General features: G+C 40.6%; 1 protein-coding gene across 1 annotated transcript in view; it reads right to left on the reverse strand.

Moving 5' to 3' along the window:
* cacna1eb (calcium channel, voltage-dependent, R type, alpha 1E subunit b) overlaps positions 1-12,586 on the reverse strand; it is a 50,811-nt gene that overhangs the window by 11,748 nt on the left and 26,477 nt on the right. Inside the window, exons 19-30 of the mRNA XM_078264455.1 lie at positions 8,601-9,356; positions 6,386-6,630; positions 5,953-6,121; positions 5,708-5,837; positions 3,143-3,202; positions 2,886-2,992; positions 2,392-2,403; positions 1,733-1,829; positions 1,460-1,620; positions 900-1,037; positions 571-772; positions 312-476 (exon numbers count right to left, since the gene is read on the reverse strand). Of these exons, the coding sequence (XP_078120581.1) occupies positions 312-476; positions 571-772; positions 900-1,037; positions 1,460-1,620; positions 1,733-1,829; positions 2,392-2,403; positions 2,886-2,992; positions 3,143-3,202; positions 5,708-5,837; positions 5,953-6,121; positions 6,386-6,630; positions 8,601-9,356 (2,242 nt within the window). The remainder of the gene's footprint in view (positions 1-311; positions 477-570; positions 773-899; positions 1,038-1,459; positions 1,621-1,732; positions 1,830-2,391; positions 2,404-2,885; positions 2,993-3,142; positions 3,203-5,707; positions 5,838-5,952; positions 6,122-6,385; positions 6,631-8,600; positions 9,357-12,586) is intronic.

A 12,586-nucleotide genomic window follows, 5' to 3' on the forward strand; every position in this document is an offset into this window, starting at 1 on the left:
GCTATACCCAGCATGTCGTTCAGTAATGTAACAATTAACAGGGGTCTTCTCTCAATACATTACACAATGTATACATACAAACTACTAATACATTTGTTCCGTAGATCTCAAGAGCTCGCACTGGACACTGCACTTCCTTGGGTCCAAAGCAATAAACCCGCCAAGTGTGAAGTTGATGGGATGAACAGTTGTCGAGAAAATCGAAGGACGGACGGACGGAACAGACAGGACAGAACAGACAGACAGACACACAGCTTTCATTTCAGTTAGATACTGTTCCACTATGAATCCTGCTGTACAGAGTGCTTTACCTTCATCATGAGGACCACAGTGTTGAGAGCGATCATGACTAGCACTGTGTTCTCAAAAGAAGGCGATGCCACAAAGTGCCACAATCTGTACTGGAAGGTTTGTCTGTTCTGGGGCATGTAGCGGGTCATCGGCTTGGCGCTGATGGTAAAGTCGATGCAAGCCCTCTGATGGACAGAAATGTACCAAAACAGACATGAATGAATACGTGTGAATGTAACTGTGTGTATGTATCTGCACATGTATTTCACCGCGACACACCTCGTTCTTCTCCAGAGTGCACTCCTGAATCATCTTGTCACCCTGCTCCTGGAAGGTGATGATGATCAGAGCCACAAAGATGTTGACAAAGAAGAACGGGAAGACCACAAAGTAGACCACGTAGAAAACAGACATCTCCATTCGGTTCCCTCGACTTGGCCCCATGCTGTCCTCTGTAACATCGGTAGAGTGCTGCAGGACCCTAGCAGAAAAAAAAAAAAAAATGGGAGAAAAGAGAGGTCATTTATATTTTTAGTATTAAGACCAACATGTTTTTGTTTTTTTACTTACATTTTGATAAATTAAATTAAAAAGAAAAATCCACTTACTGAGGCCATCCCTCTCCAGTTGAGACAGTGAAAAGTGTGAGGAGGGCCCAGCAGACGTTGTCGTAGTGAAACTCGTGTCTCTTCCACTCTCTCCTCTTCACCTCCTTTTTGTCTCTGCTGTAGTCAATGTAGTAGCCTCTGTAGGGAGCAGAGCGACTCGGAGGTCATTGTTTCACTTAATTCACTGATTAAACCAGCAGTTTGAATGAAGAGAAAAATATTAAAGCTTTTGTAACGTGCAAATCTTATTAACTAGTGAATCTGGGGGTCTGCACTCTGCAGGCAATCACAGGTTATCTGGGGGTGTATAACGACTGAGGAGCTGCACTTCATTGCCATGTTCAGCTTTCTGCTTATACCCGGAGTCTCTGTATTGTTAGCCATTTGTGAAAGGATTTTTGTATATTTTTGTATAGCATTTGCTCTCAAAGATCAGAAATGTTGCGGTCACGTTTGTTAAATCTATTTATTAGTTAATTATATAGAGTTGTTGTTGTGTATGTAAACTCCTTGCTCCTACTTTACTTGCTGGTTTAGATATACAGTATATATCCACTTACTGGCATGCCTTTTCTGAATTCATGGAGCTGTCAGTGCAGTAGAAGAACTTCCCCTTGAAGAGCTGCACGGCAATGACAGCAAAGATGAACATGAAGAGCTGGTACACGATGAGGATGTTGAAGACGTTCTTCAGAGATGTGACCACACAGTCGAAAACAGCCTGGGGGGAAGAAAGACGAGAAGGATGGCAAAGCAAGCGCAATCTGTTAGAGATCTGTGAAACACCAAAAACCCAAAATACCGGAGAGTGTTTGCAGATGTTAACATCATACCTTGAGTTTAGGAAGCCTCTTGATGGTTTTAAGAGGCCGCAGAACTCTTAAAACTCGGAGGGACTTTATTGTCTTGATGTCTCTGCCTTTGTTGTTTCTGTTGACATTGAAATACAGCCCTTAGGAACAGCTGTACACTCAATCAAGTTCACAAGGACACATGGCACAGACACATTCAAAAAGAAAAACAGTGCATATCAAAAAACACAATGAAACACAGAACTTCATCATGAGTGTGTTTATACAGAGCCCAGCAGGTGTCACAGGCAAACGTTATGATAATTTGTACATGTTTTGAGTTTGAACTGAGATACACAGATACATTTTGGGCTTTGGCTGATAACACAACGTGTCATCTTCCATTGTTCCATTTTACGGAAACATTTATGGTTTTCTATTGATTACTGTGCAACAATTCTTAATTTGAGGGTACAAATCATTAATTAGAGGGCATCAATGATTTGTTAATGTCACCAAATTATCAGAAATGTTACCCCTAAAACCTGTCAGGCAGTTTGGTGAGATTTAGAAGACGCTACAAAACAAAACAAAAAAGCACACTGAATACGAAAGGAAAGATTGTACACGTGAAAATAATAAAAGAAATATATGAGAAGCTAATGGGATACATTTATATTTAGTGTGACTAAAATTTTTACCCCATCACATTCCTGGTAGCCCCAACAGTGACAAAATCCACAGGAACAACAGAGAAAAATTGAGGCATAAAAAGAGATTCACCGTGAGCAAAGCTCGCAGGATCACAGCTATATTCACAACAGAGAAATTAACATACAATACAATCCTCTACAGTACAACAAAAGGCACAAAAGATTTAGTAAGTTATCTGGCACACTCATGCTGGGAACGAACTTTTTAGCTTCACCCATGTATAAACCCCCATATTACACAGAAATCTCTCTTTTCCTCTTGTTGTGGGACCATAGGGACATTTAAATCTGAGTTACACACTGTACAGCACCATGCATGCCTCCATATTTGCTATGAGCTGCAATGTAGCAAAAAAAAATGTAAGCTGCAAAAGGTGTCTTTGAGGGAAGGTCGTTTATAACAATACTGTATGCTCAGAAAATAATTTGCTGTAGTGAGTCAGTCATTAGTCGTCTGCAGGCAGCACTGTATAGTGACTCACGTTAGAGCAAAGGCAATCAGAGCTCCCACCACCACAATGAAGTCCAGGATGTTCCACATGTCTCGGAAATAAGAGCCATCGTGCAGAATGAGACCCTGGTCTATCATCTGGAGGACACACCATAACACACATGAAGTTAACAGCTTAAATACGCACAGGGACCAAAACACCTCTGAGAACATCTAGAGTACATCAAATTCTTTAAAAGTGTGATTGGTGTTGTAAAAGTGGAAAAAAGATATGTTTCAGTTACCCACCTTGATGATCATTTCGAAGGTGAACACTCCAGTGAAGACATAATCGAAATAACGGAGGACCTAGATAATTTACAAACATAAAAAGTACACAGACACAAGACTTTTCTGAGGGTGCAAACTCACATTTTGTATTATTCTGGCACACACGCACGAATTCTATAACGTACACTGCATATTAATTGTCATAGTACAAACTAGACATGGTCCGATACCATTTTTTACTTCCCGATACCGATACCTGAACTTGCGTATCGGCTGATACCGAGTACTGATTCGATACCAGTGTCATATATTTTATTATGTTTTAACAACTGTATACTACTATCCCTGTATGGATGTGATATGATTTCTATCTTTGTTGTCGGTCTGGTTCAGGTTAAACTCTTTGTGAAACATGAATGCCACAGAACTGTCTTTTATTATTCAGTTTGACAGTCAGTTATAACGAAAAAAGAACATAAATAAACTACTTTAACGTAGATTTTCTTTAGGGCTTTATTACGTGGTATCGGATCTGTGCATAAACTCCAGTACTTCCCGATACCGAAACCAGCATTTTAGGTAGTATCGGAGACAATACCGATACTGGTATTGGTATCGTAACATCTCTAGTACAAACAAATTGCAACCTTTGAATGTCCCAGCCAATTTAACTTAATTTAATTTTGTTTCCAAAATAGTTCTCCACCAACCACCATTTATTTCAGTGTTTTTGCAGCTGTGCGCAGCTCCTCTGTTTCATTTGTACATTGGGGCAGAATAGTTTCCATCAAGATTTTAATTTCATACATTTCAAATGTGACTTTGTGTGTCCTTAGCAGTGTTGTGACTATGTAATCTTTGCTCAAGTCCCAAGTATGTCTCAAGTAATTTGGTCCAAGTCTCAAGCAAGTCTCGAGTTGTCAAAGGTCAAGTCAAAGGTTATGTCAAGTCAAGTCGAGTCCTTAAGTCACGTCCCAAATCGAGAGACTTTTTTTTTTACACACAAGATAAAGCACTATTACCTGTAGATTTTAAATCCAAAAGTGATTAAGCCTACCGCTGGCACAAACGCAGCCATTGTGGTGGTCTGGTCCGACAAATGAGGCTGTATCTTACAAGTCCAAGTCGAGTCTCAAGTCATTTATTTTTTGTCAAGTCGCAAGTCATCAAAACGGTCCAAGCCCAAGTCATCAAAATGGTGACTAGAGTCGATTCAAAACCAAGTCACCAAGTCTCAAGTCCACATCTCTGGTCCTTTACTTGGTCTCTCTCATACTAAAGCGTAGCTTTTACTAGTTTGTGTTTATTTAGTTACTTGTGACACTTTCCATGACACAGAGTTGTGAAAACAAATAGAGCACAGCTATTTCCCAGGAAAAAACTACAGATTCGCACCTTGTATGTGTGTGAAATTAAATGTGTCACGACACATTCTTGCTGACAGTGTTATGTCAACTTGAGATCAAACAGTAAACCTTAAAGCTAGTAGTATTTCAGAATGAGTAAGTTCATATTTCCCATTCATTCTTTTTTTAGTCTTGTGAAAAATAAATCAGTTGGCACTTCAGACACCCACTGCTTTTCTAAGGTGTCAGTATGTTTCAAATGAGGTGCTTTATTTTTAGATAATTAAACAGCATCTGAAACCCCCCCATGTCAAACTTGTACCCTTTCCCGAACCGACAATCAGACATTCACACCCACCTAATGCAGTGATTAGCCAGCAGTGTAAAGTTTTTCTGGTTCTTCACACGATTACTATCTGTCACTTTTTATATGCACAAACAATTGCAACACTATGAATGCCTTCAAGGAGAGACTGTCCTAAAAGTGTGAGCCGTTATCCACATTTGAACAATTTGAGTGTGGCCATTCGGAAAAAGCTATTAGCACTTTTGCCTGCAGACGTGGCCGACATGTTTGTACAAACTACTTTGTAATGAGCACAGGACATTGCACACACCCGCTACCTTTCCAGAGCAAAAAAACATTGTTAAAGACAGTTGTCACCCTGGCCACCATCTCTTTGATCTCCTGCCCTCAGGGAGACGCTACAGGTCCATCAGAACACAAACCAACAGACTAACGTAAAGTTTCTTTCCAAAAGCAATACAGACTCTAAATCTACACACATAACGTCTCTGCACCCATATTCACATTTCTTATTAGTGTTTTTACAATCCATTTTATTGATGTTTGCAATATTATATCTTTATTTCTATTAATAACTGCAATATATTTATTATCGCAACTACTTGCTATTGTTTTATGATGAATGTTGAAAAAGTGTGGTTGTCTAATATTATACGTGGATGTGTGCAATATAGTTTTATTCTAAGCACCGCTGGGAGGGTCACTTGTAATTTCGTTGTATTCATTGTAATATTATGACAATAAAAGGATCTTATCTTCCCCCCGCCTTTAGTCTACCAGATCTTTCTAACGCACCTGTAAAGCACTGCTGTATCATCTTTTTGCACCTGGTAAGAGTTTTCTTTTGACATCAAATTGATCATCCAACATCCAAGTATGGATCATGAATAAAACTATAGACACTTTAGGAGAGATGTATTTCGATCTCACCTTGTTTCGGTCTGAATTGGTACACACGGGGTCCTCAGCAGCCAGTGCAATGCTGCTCGCCACGATCACGAGGAGAATGGTCATCTCAAAGTAGCGCATAGTGACCATATAGTGACAGATCCTCCTGATACTGCAGATCAACAAAAGGGGGAGATGTTAATTGTTGGTTGAAGAAAGAGTGCCCACAGGAGACAAAGACTTTTTATAATCAGTCACAAAATGTAGTGGATTTTGTAGCATCTTACGGGTTGGAGGCCTTAAAGATGAACATGCTATCTGGAGCTACAGGTTTGGGAGGAATCGGAGGTTCCTCCTCGTCCTCGTCCTCCTCCTCGTCCTCGTCCTCGTCCTTCTCTGTGTCGTCCTCTTTGTCTGTCTGTTCAGAGTGGTATGCCTCCAACTCTTTACTGTTCACTAAAACCCAGACAGAGGTCCGAGAGGATAGAACAAAATGCTTTAGCTGTTCATAGACAGCTATGATGAAGAAAGAACAATGTGAGTCACCAGCACAATGGATTCAGTAAAAAAAAAAAAAAGAAGAAAAAAAAAAAAGACTCACACTCTAACCAGATGTCAAACACCTACACATGGTGATCCAATGTGATACCAACACTAAAACCTACAGTATGATGCACAGTAAAGGAGTGCGACTGCAGTTAAAAATGATCACAGTGCTACCTGTCATGGGCGAGAGCACAAGCAGCGGTTGTGCAGACATTTCGATGGCCACGCTTCCCACCAGGTTGGACTTGTCACGTTTAATGGAGACCGGGCGGCTCTCAGACTCGATGGCCCTCACACTGAACTCTGTGGCCTCTAAGGCGGGCTCCACTGGGATGTTTTGGTCTGAGTGCCCGCCTTCACCCTGCTCTGACCAGGTACAGTCCAGCATCTGCTCACACTGAGGAGGATCGGGAATGTCCCTGAAATAAAGAAGAAAAGATCACTGAAATTAAATCAGTGCAACAACAACACATAGATATGTCGTGGAAATCCTGTGCAAAAGCTTTTGTATTCTGAACTCAAGTATACTGTATTTGTATCACCCTTTTCTTGTTGTACAATTATCTTTCCCCTCAAGAGAGTTTTTAGCTATGCTCGCTCTATAGATATTTGGATATATAGGCAATGTTTCAGCTACTATTAAATGTATTGACAAGAAATTTGGTGCTGACATTCATGTTCCCCTCAGGATGATTTGTGACCCCTTAACCTTTTATCTGGTCAAAATTATAATTTGTCCAGCACTTTGGTTTATGATGAAAAACCTGCATAACAAGCGACAATCCCATCAACCTCAGCTGCACTTTGTGTTTAGTGCTAATCAGAAAATGTTAGCATGCTAACACGCTAAACTAAGATGATGAACACATGGTAAACATTCAATCTGCTTAACATCAGCACTAGGCTCGTTCGAGATGAGCCAGGTCTGCGCAGAATCAATCACCGGCGATTGCCGCCCGACTTGCTCTGACGTCATGCACACGTGGGCAACGAGAACAAGGCGGCCGCAGTTCTGAGACGCAGGCAGCGCAGTTGCTTTTCACCGACTGCAAGACCCAGGCGGACCCAGGGCATGCTGGGAAACGCCGGCCTCTCAGCTGATCTATCAGATGATTGGTTCAGAATCGACTCAACATGATGACGTTTTATATAAACTTTTTATTGATTTTGAATTGGAGGGATTTTAACTGCTATTTGTCTGATTTAAAGGTTTATTCTGTACAAACCACGTTGTGTGGCTGATAGTTAGGTTTAGAAGTCAGAGAGACTAAATCTGTTCAGATTACAGATCATCTACAGTGTGTTGTTAATTAAAATCAGCAACAGATCGCATGTAGAGCATTTTGAGAGCTACTCTGTCATAATCAAAACAACTGGAGACTGTGTACAAGCTGATATATGGGTCTGATCAAATTTTATTGAATCGGAATCCAACCACAGTGTTTCTGTGACTTCGTGTTCAGCATGAAGACTGCTGGAATCGTCTGGAAACTGTCCGACTTGACAGTGGATTTTTGTCACTGCCCCCTGCTGCTACTGCCGCCTGCTCTCGTCCACTTTACAGGCGAGGCACAGTTCATCTCGAACGAGCCTACTGTCACAGTGAGCGTGTTAACATGCTTTTGTTAGCACTGAGCGCAAAGTAGCACTGTACAGCCTCAACGTGGCTGTAGAGGTCAACATATTTTCAAGTCTTTCCCTTAAAACATCACTCAAATACCAATATGTACATTTCAAGACATATTGGTTGCTGTAATTGTTCGTCTTCTCTATACTGGCTGTAAAGAAATCCCTTCCTAATGGGATTCTATTCTCTTCCTAATAGAAGAGATGTGGGACAAAATCCACAGCCCTCGTTCTGTGTAAAAATGCTTTCCAAAGTTCAAGTGAAGCAATATGAGGCCTAGGAGTAAAAAAAATGGATGTCTTTGAAAGTTAAGTTAACCTTAGATAAGTTAACTCTTTTTAAGGAGGAATTCAAAAGAGGAAACTAGAGGGAACTAGAAAGACTTTGGAAAAAATACACACTTGATTTGTCTAACCCAAACTTCTTAAACTTCATATAATTCCACTTACTTAATTACTGTGGGAATGCATTTTTGCGTTAAAGGTAGACAGTGGACGTTGCTCCCCATCTCCATGAAGGGATCTCTTCTCAGCTAATAACTTTTTCAATGCACATATGGGCATGTGAATAATGTTTAACAAGGTGCAATTCTCTCTCAGGAGAAAATATCCAATGACAAATAAACATTCCAGTTAAAATGGCTTTTACTTACAACAAGAAAAGGGATAAAATACAAGGGTAAAAATATGCTTCAGTTCATGAGATAGTATTTAACCTTATAATCCCTCTTCCTCATCAACTAATACATGAGAACAGCCTTACCTTCGACAGTCTTCTCCAACTTCTGCGTATGGGTTGATGATGCATGTTCCACCATCTTCTTGGACTGACCCTCCTTCTTCCTCTGCTTTTTCTCTCTCCTCTCTGTCATCCTTCTCTTCCTTCTCATCCAGTATCTTCCTCTCCTGGCTGTGCGACCGTCTGACTTGGGGCACCTCATGTGGTGCCTGGGTGCAGTCCAGACTCTTGGCTTCAGCGCGAGCATCGCGGTGACGGTGCCGCCTGTGTCTTGCCCCTTCGTCTGGCCCCTGACTAGGTCTGAACTTGCGGGCCATCCTGTGCCTGCCTCCGCCTGTGGTCCGGTGGTTAGCTCCTCCAGTTTTCTCCTCGCTCAGGTTTACTAGAGGCTCAGCCGTCGGAGGCTCAGGGATGGGGATGGTGATGGACATCGGGGGCTCGGGGATGGGCATCCCCACAGACATGGGAGACTCAGGCAGGTGAGTCGGGCTGGGCTCGGCGAGGTGGGGTATGGTAGGAGTTTCAACGGTGTCCTCTGTAGGGCTTGCAAACAGCTCCTCTCTGCTTGCCATCTGGCGCCGTTTGCGTAGCTGGTTGGCTCTCTGCTCCCACACTGACATGTGAACCTTTCTCCTCCTCTCGCGGCGGCTGACAAAGGCGTTAGAGCCATTGAGGGGCTGTTCGTCTGGGGCCCCTGTCTTGTCCTCGGGCTCATCTGGGAAGTTTGGTCGGCCTCGGTGGATGGCTCGTTTCCTGTATAGGTAGGGCCTTCTCCTCCCACTAAAGACCACAATATATTTCATATCAATATGGGGCAGCAACAGGCCCGAATTTAAGGAATTGGTGACAAGAAACATCAAGACTTTAGCATACCAGTTATATAAAAGTATATTTAAACAAATCAAATAAAAGCTGCAAGAAAAGGACAGACCTTTTCTGTGAATTTATAATGTTAGTTAATCAGTAACACAAAACAATTCCCATGGAAAAATATGCAAAATACTTTAAGCTAAAAAAAAAATACAAAAACATCCAAAAAAAGAAAAAAAGAAGATACCTGAGAGGTAAGGATTGATAAAAAGAACAAAAACCACAAGAACGAAAAAGGCAAGGTGCAGGATTTAAGTACAGAGTGTAGAAAATAATCTCAATAATTGAGTAGGAAAACTCAAGGGAGAAATTCTATGAGACAGAGATGCATACAATTATACTTACTGGTATTCAGATTCTTTTGTTGTCCATGTAATCAATGAATGATTTTTTGAAAACAAGACATTAGTGTTTTACAACATACATAGAACATTTGTTGTGACACAGAACAAAGTGTGTAAAGGGGACACAAAGTTTACACAAAGGTTATCCAGTTTACACAGGTTAAGAAGAGACTGAAATCAGTTCTTTAAGATTAATAATGTCATGGGAGCATTCAATTGTATGCCCATTAACATTAAATATTTTCTTACTTTAAAGTGCTCATATTATGCTCATTTTCAGGTTCATAATTGTATTTAGAGGTTGTACCAGAATAGGTTTATGTGGTTTAATTTTCAGAAAACACCATATATTTGTTGTACTGCACATTGCTGCAGCTCCTCTTTTCACCCTGTGTGTTGAGCTCTCCGTTTTAGCCAAGGGGGTAAGCTTCGCTTCAGAGCTCGAACCTCCTATGGCGCCATTTTGATGCTACAAAACGATCACCCGACGTTAGCATTCCATTGACTGCCATTCATTTTGACGTCACTTTGACAGCGACTAACTTTATATCTGAAGCGTTTAAAGACTTTATTTGTCCATTGTTTATTTCTAAAGAAACACGACAATGTATAAAAGGCTCCATTACCTTGTATCTCAAGTTATGGCTCCGTAGCAGACATTTTTGTAAAAATAGGCTAACGATTATGTCATAACCACGCGACTTACTTACGCATAGTATAGGAATTACCGTATAGTACAGGAGAAGCTCGCAGGCAGTTTTGACTTACATTAGCTGTTTAAGTTTAATTACTAATGTTAACTAGCATTTTAGTTAGCAGTAATTAGCCTGTGTCCATGTTATCTCCTTACATATACCTACGCTCTCCGTCTCTGCAAGATTGGGAATGATTGAGATTTGTCTTGGCACAGCTACCAGAAGACTTACAACTTTCAGACAGGTTGCTCACGTCACATCTACGTCTTCGAGCTCAGTTGGAGGCTGCGCAGTAACGCTCAGCGCTCACCGGAAAAGTGCTTCTAATATCCTTCACTGGTCTCCGTCCAGAGCAACGGGGTCTGTTGGTCCATTCTATATACAGTCTATGGTTTTAGTTACAGAGTGGACTACAATAGAGCTGTTTGGAGCAGTTTGTGAACAGTGTTTTCTCTGGAAGATGGTAAGTCCCTTTGGGGTGGACTTTGGGCTTTTTCACTTTGTAAACCTATAACGTGCACAAAAAGATATATAACACAATAAAGGAAAGGGGGAAAAGCATAATATGAGCACTTTAAGGTTTAAGGTTCAAATCGATTCGAAAGCTGACAGAATGTCAAAATACACAACATTTTGGTCAGTGCCACATAACAGGCATAAAACAAGACAATGTGATGGAACCAGCAAAAGCCTGTAATACACATCAGAATCAGGGTCTTGATAGCTGCAACACATACAAGACTAACATTCAAATATGTAACAGACAAATGATACATTCAGTGTCACAGCTATAGAGTCAGTTACCCGTCACTGCACGTAGGTGTTAGTTGCCTTTTCTCTCACTTTATGGAGTTAAAAAGTCTATATTGTTTGTCTTTTGTCTGAAATGCAGTTTGTAACTTTGTGAAGAAACGTGCTACGCAAAATAAAAGTTTATTGTGATCATTATTACATGATTTTAGGGAGTTTGAAGGGCCCACCATAACTTCACCAGGGATTTTGCATGTGTAATCACGTAAACATTCGTATTATTGCCTGCAGTAATATAAATGTTTGATTTCCTGCCTTGAAGTAGGTACTGGTGTCCCCCCATTTAGATATGGTATACAAATCAGCTTGCAGAGACTTTAAACACTTGGAATAAGTAATTATTCACAGTGAACATTTATTTGTTCATTAAATGTCTTTTGGTAGTGCAGTTGCAAATTAGAAATCGTTTTAAAAACACTTTATTGTTGGTGTTATCAGGTTTTTTGGGAAGCTCCAACATTCAATACTTGAGGATATAGACCTTTTCAATGGAATTCCATTGCTAGGCAATAGGCTGGCCCCTTGTTAACTTCCTGTCAGTTGATGTCATTCACATGACACACTGCAACAGGAAATCAACCTTGGGCCATTTAGAATGTTTATGTTTACATCTGTGAAAAGGTCATTTTGATTTCATTGCAGAAAAGCAAACCAAGAAATTTCAAATGATTTTTCACAATTGCCCTAATTTGCCTTGTGGGTTAGATTTTCCAAAGATTAAGCCTGAATTGTTCATTGTTCATGTTATAAACTACAAATAAAGATTCACCTGATAAGCAGGAAAAACACATTCATCAATCTGTAATCATATACATTTTTTTTTGAAAATCTAGCTAGTAATGGAAATACCCAGAGTTTGTTGTTAATGGTGTAAAACATGCAATAACTGACACTGATCAGACAGAGTCATACTACGTAAGTAAAAATCTGACACACTCCAAAATGTGACTCCTCCCAGTAGAGCGACACACTGAGACTTCCCACAGTTCCCAAAAACTACCTACTGCCCTCCTCCTGACTTAATGGATCATTGGACCTGTGGGAAAGCCACCAGGTAACAGGGACAAGGACTGCAAATTAGCCTACGGCTAGAAGTCCCACATACATTGCATCGATTACAATTCAGATGTAACAATGCTTATATGTATTGTCCCTGACAAATAAACTGATAAAGTAAACATAAAATAGGTCATCGGAAGGAGGTCAGTGAAGAATCTCATTAACTAAAGAGCCGGCTTATCACCACTCAAAGGCTGAGACGGTTATAGAAGGAGGTTCAGTTATGCTGCAA

Source organism: Sander vitreus, chromosome 12 (genome assembly GCF_031162955.1).
Source record: "Sander vitreus isolate 19-12246 chromosome 12, sanVit1, whole genome shotgun sequence".
Taxonomy (NCBI): domain Eukaryota; kingdom Metazoa; phylum Chordata; class Actinopteri; order Perciformes; family Percidae; genus Sander; species Sander vitreus.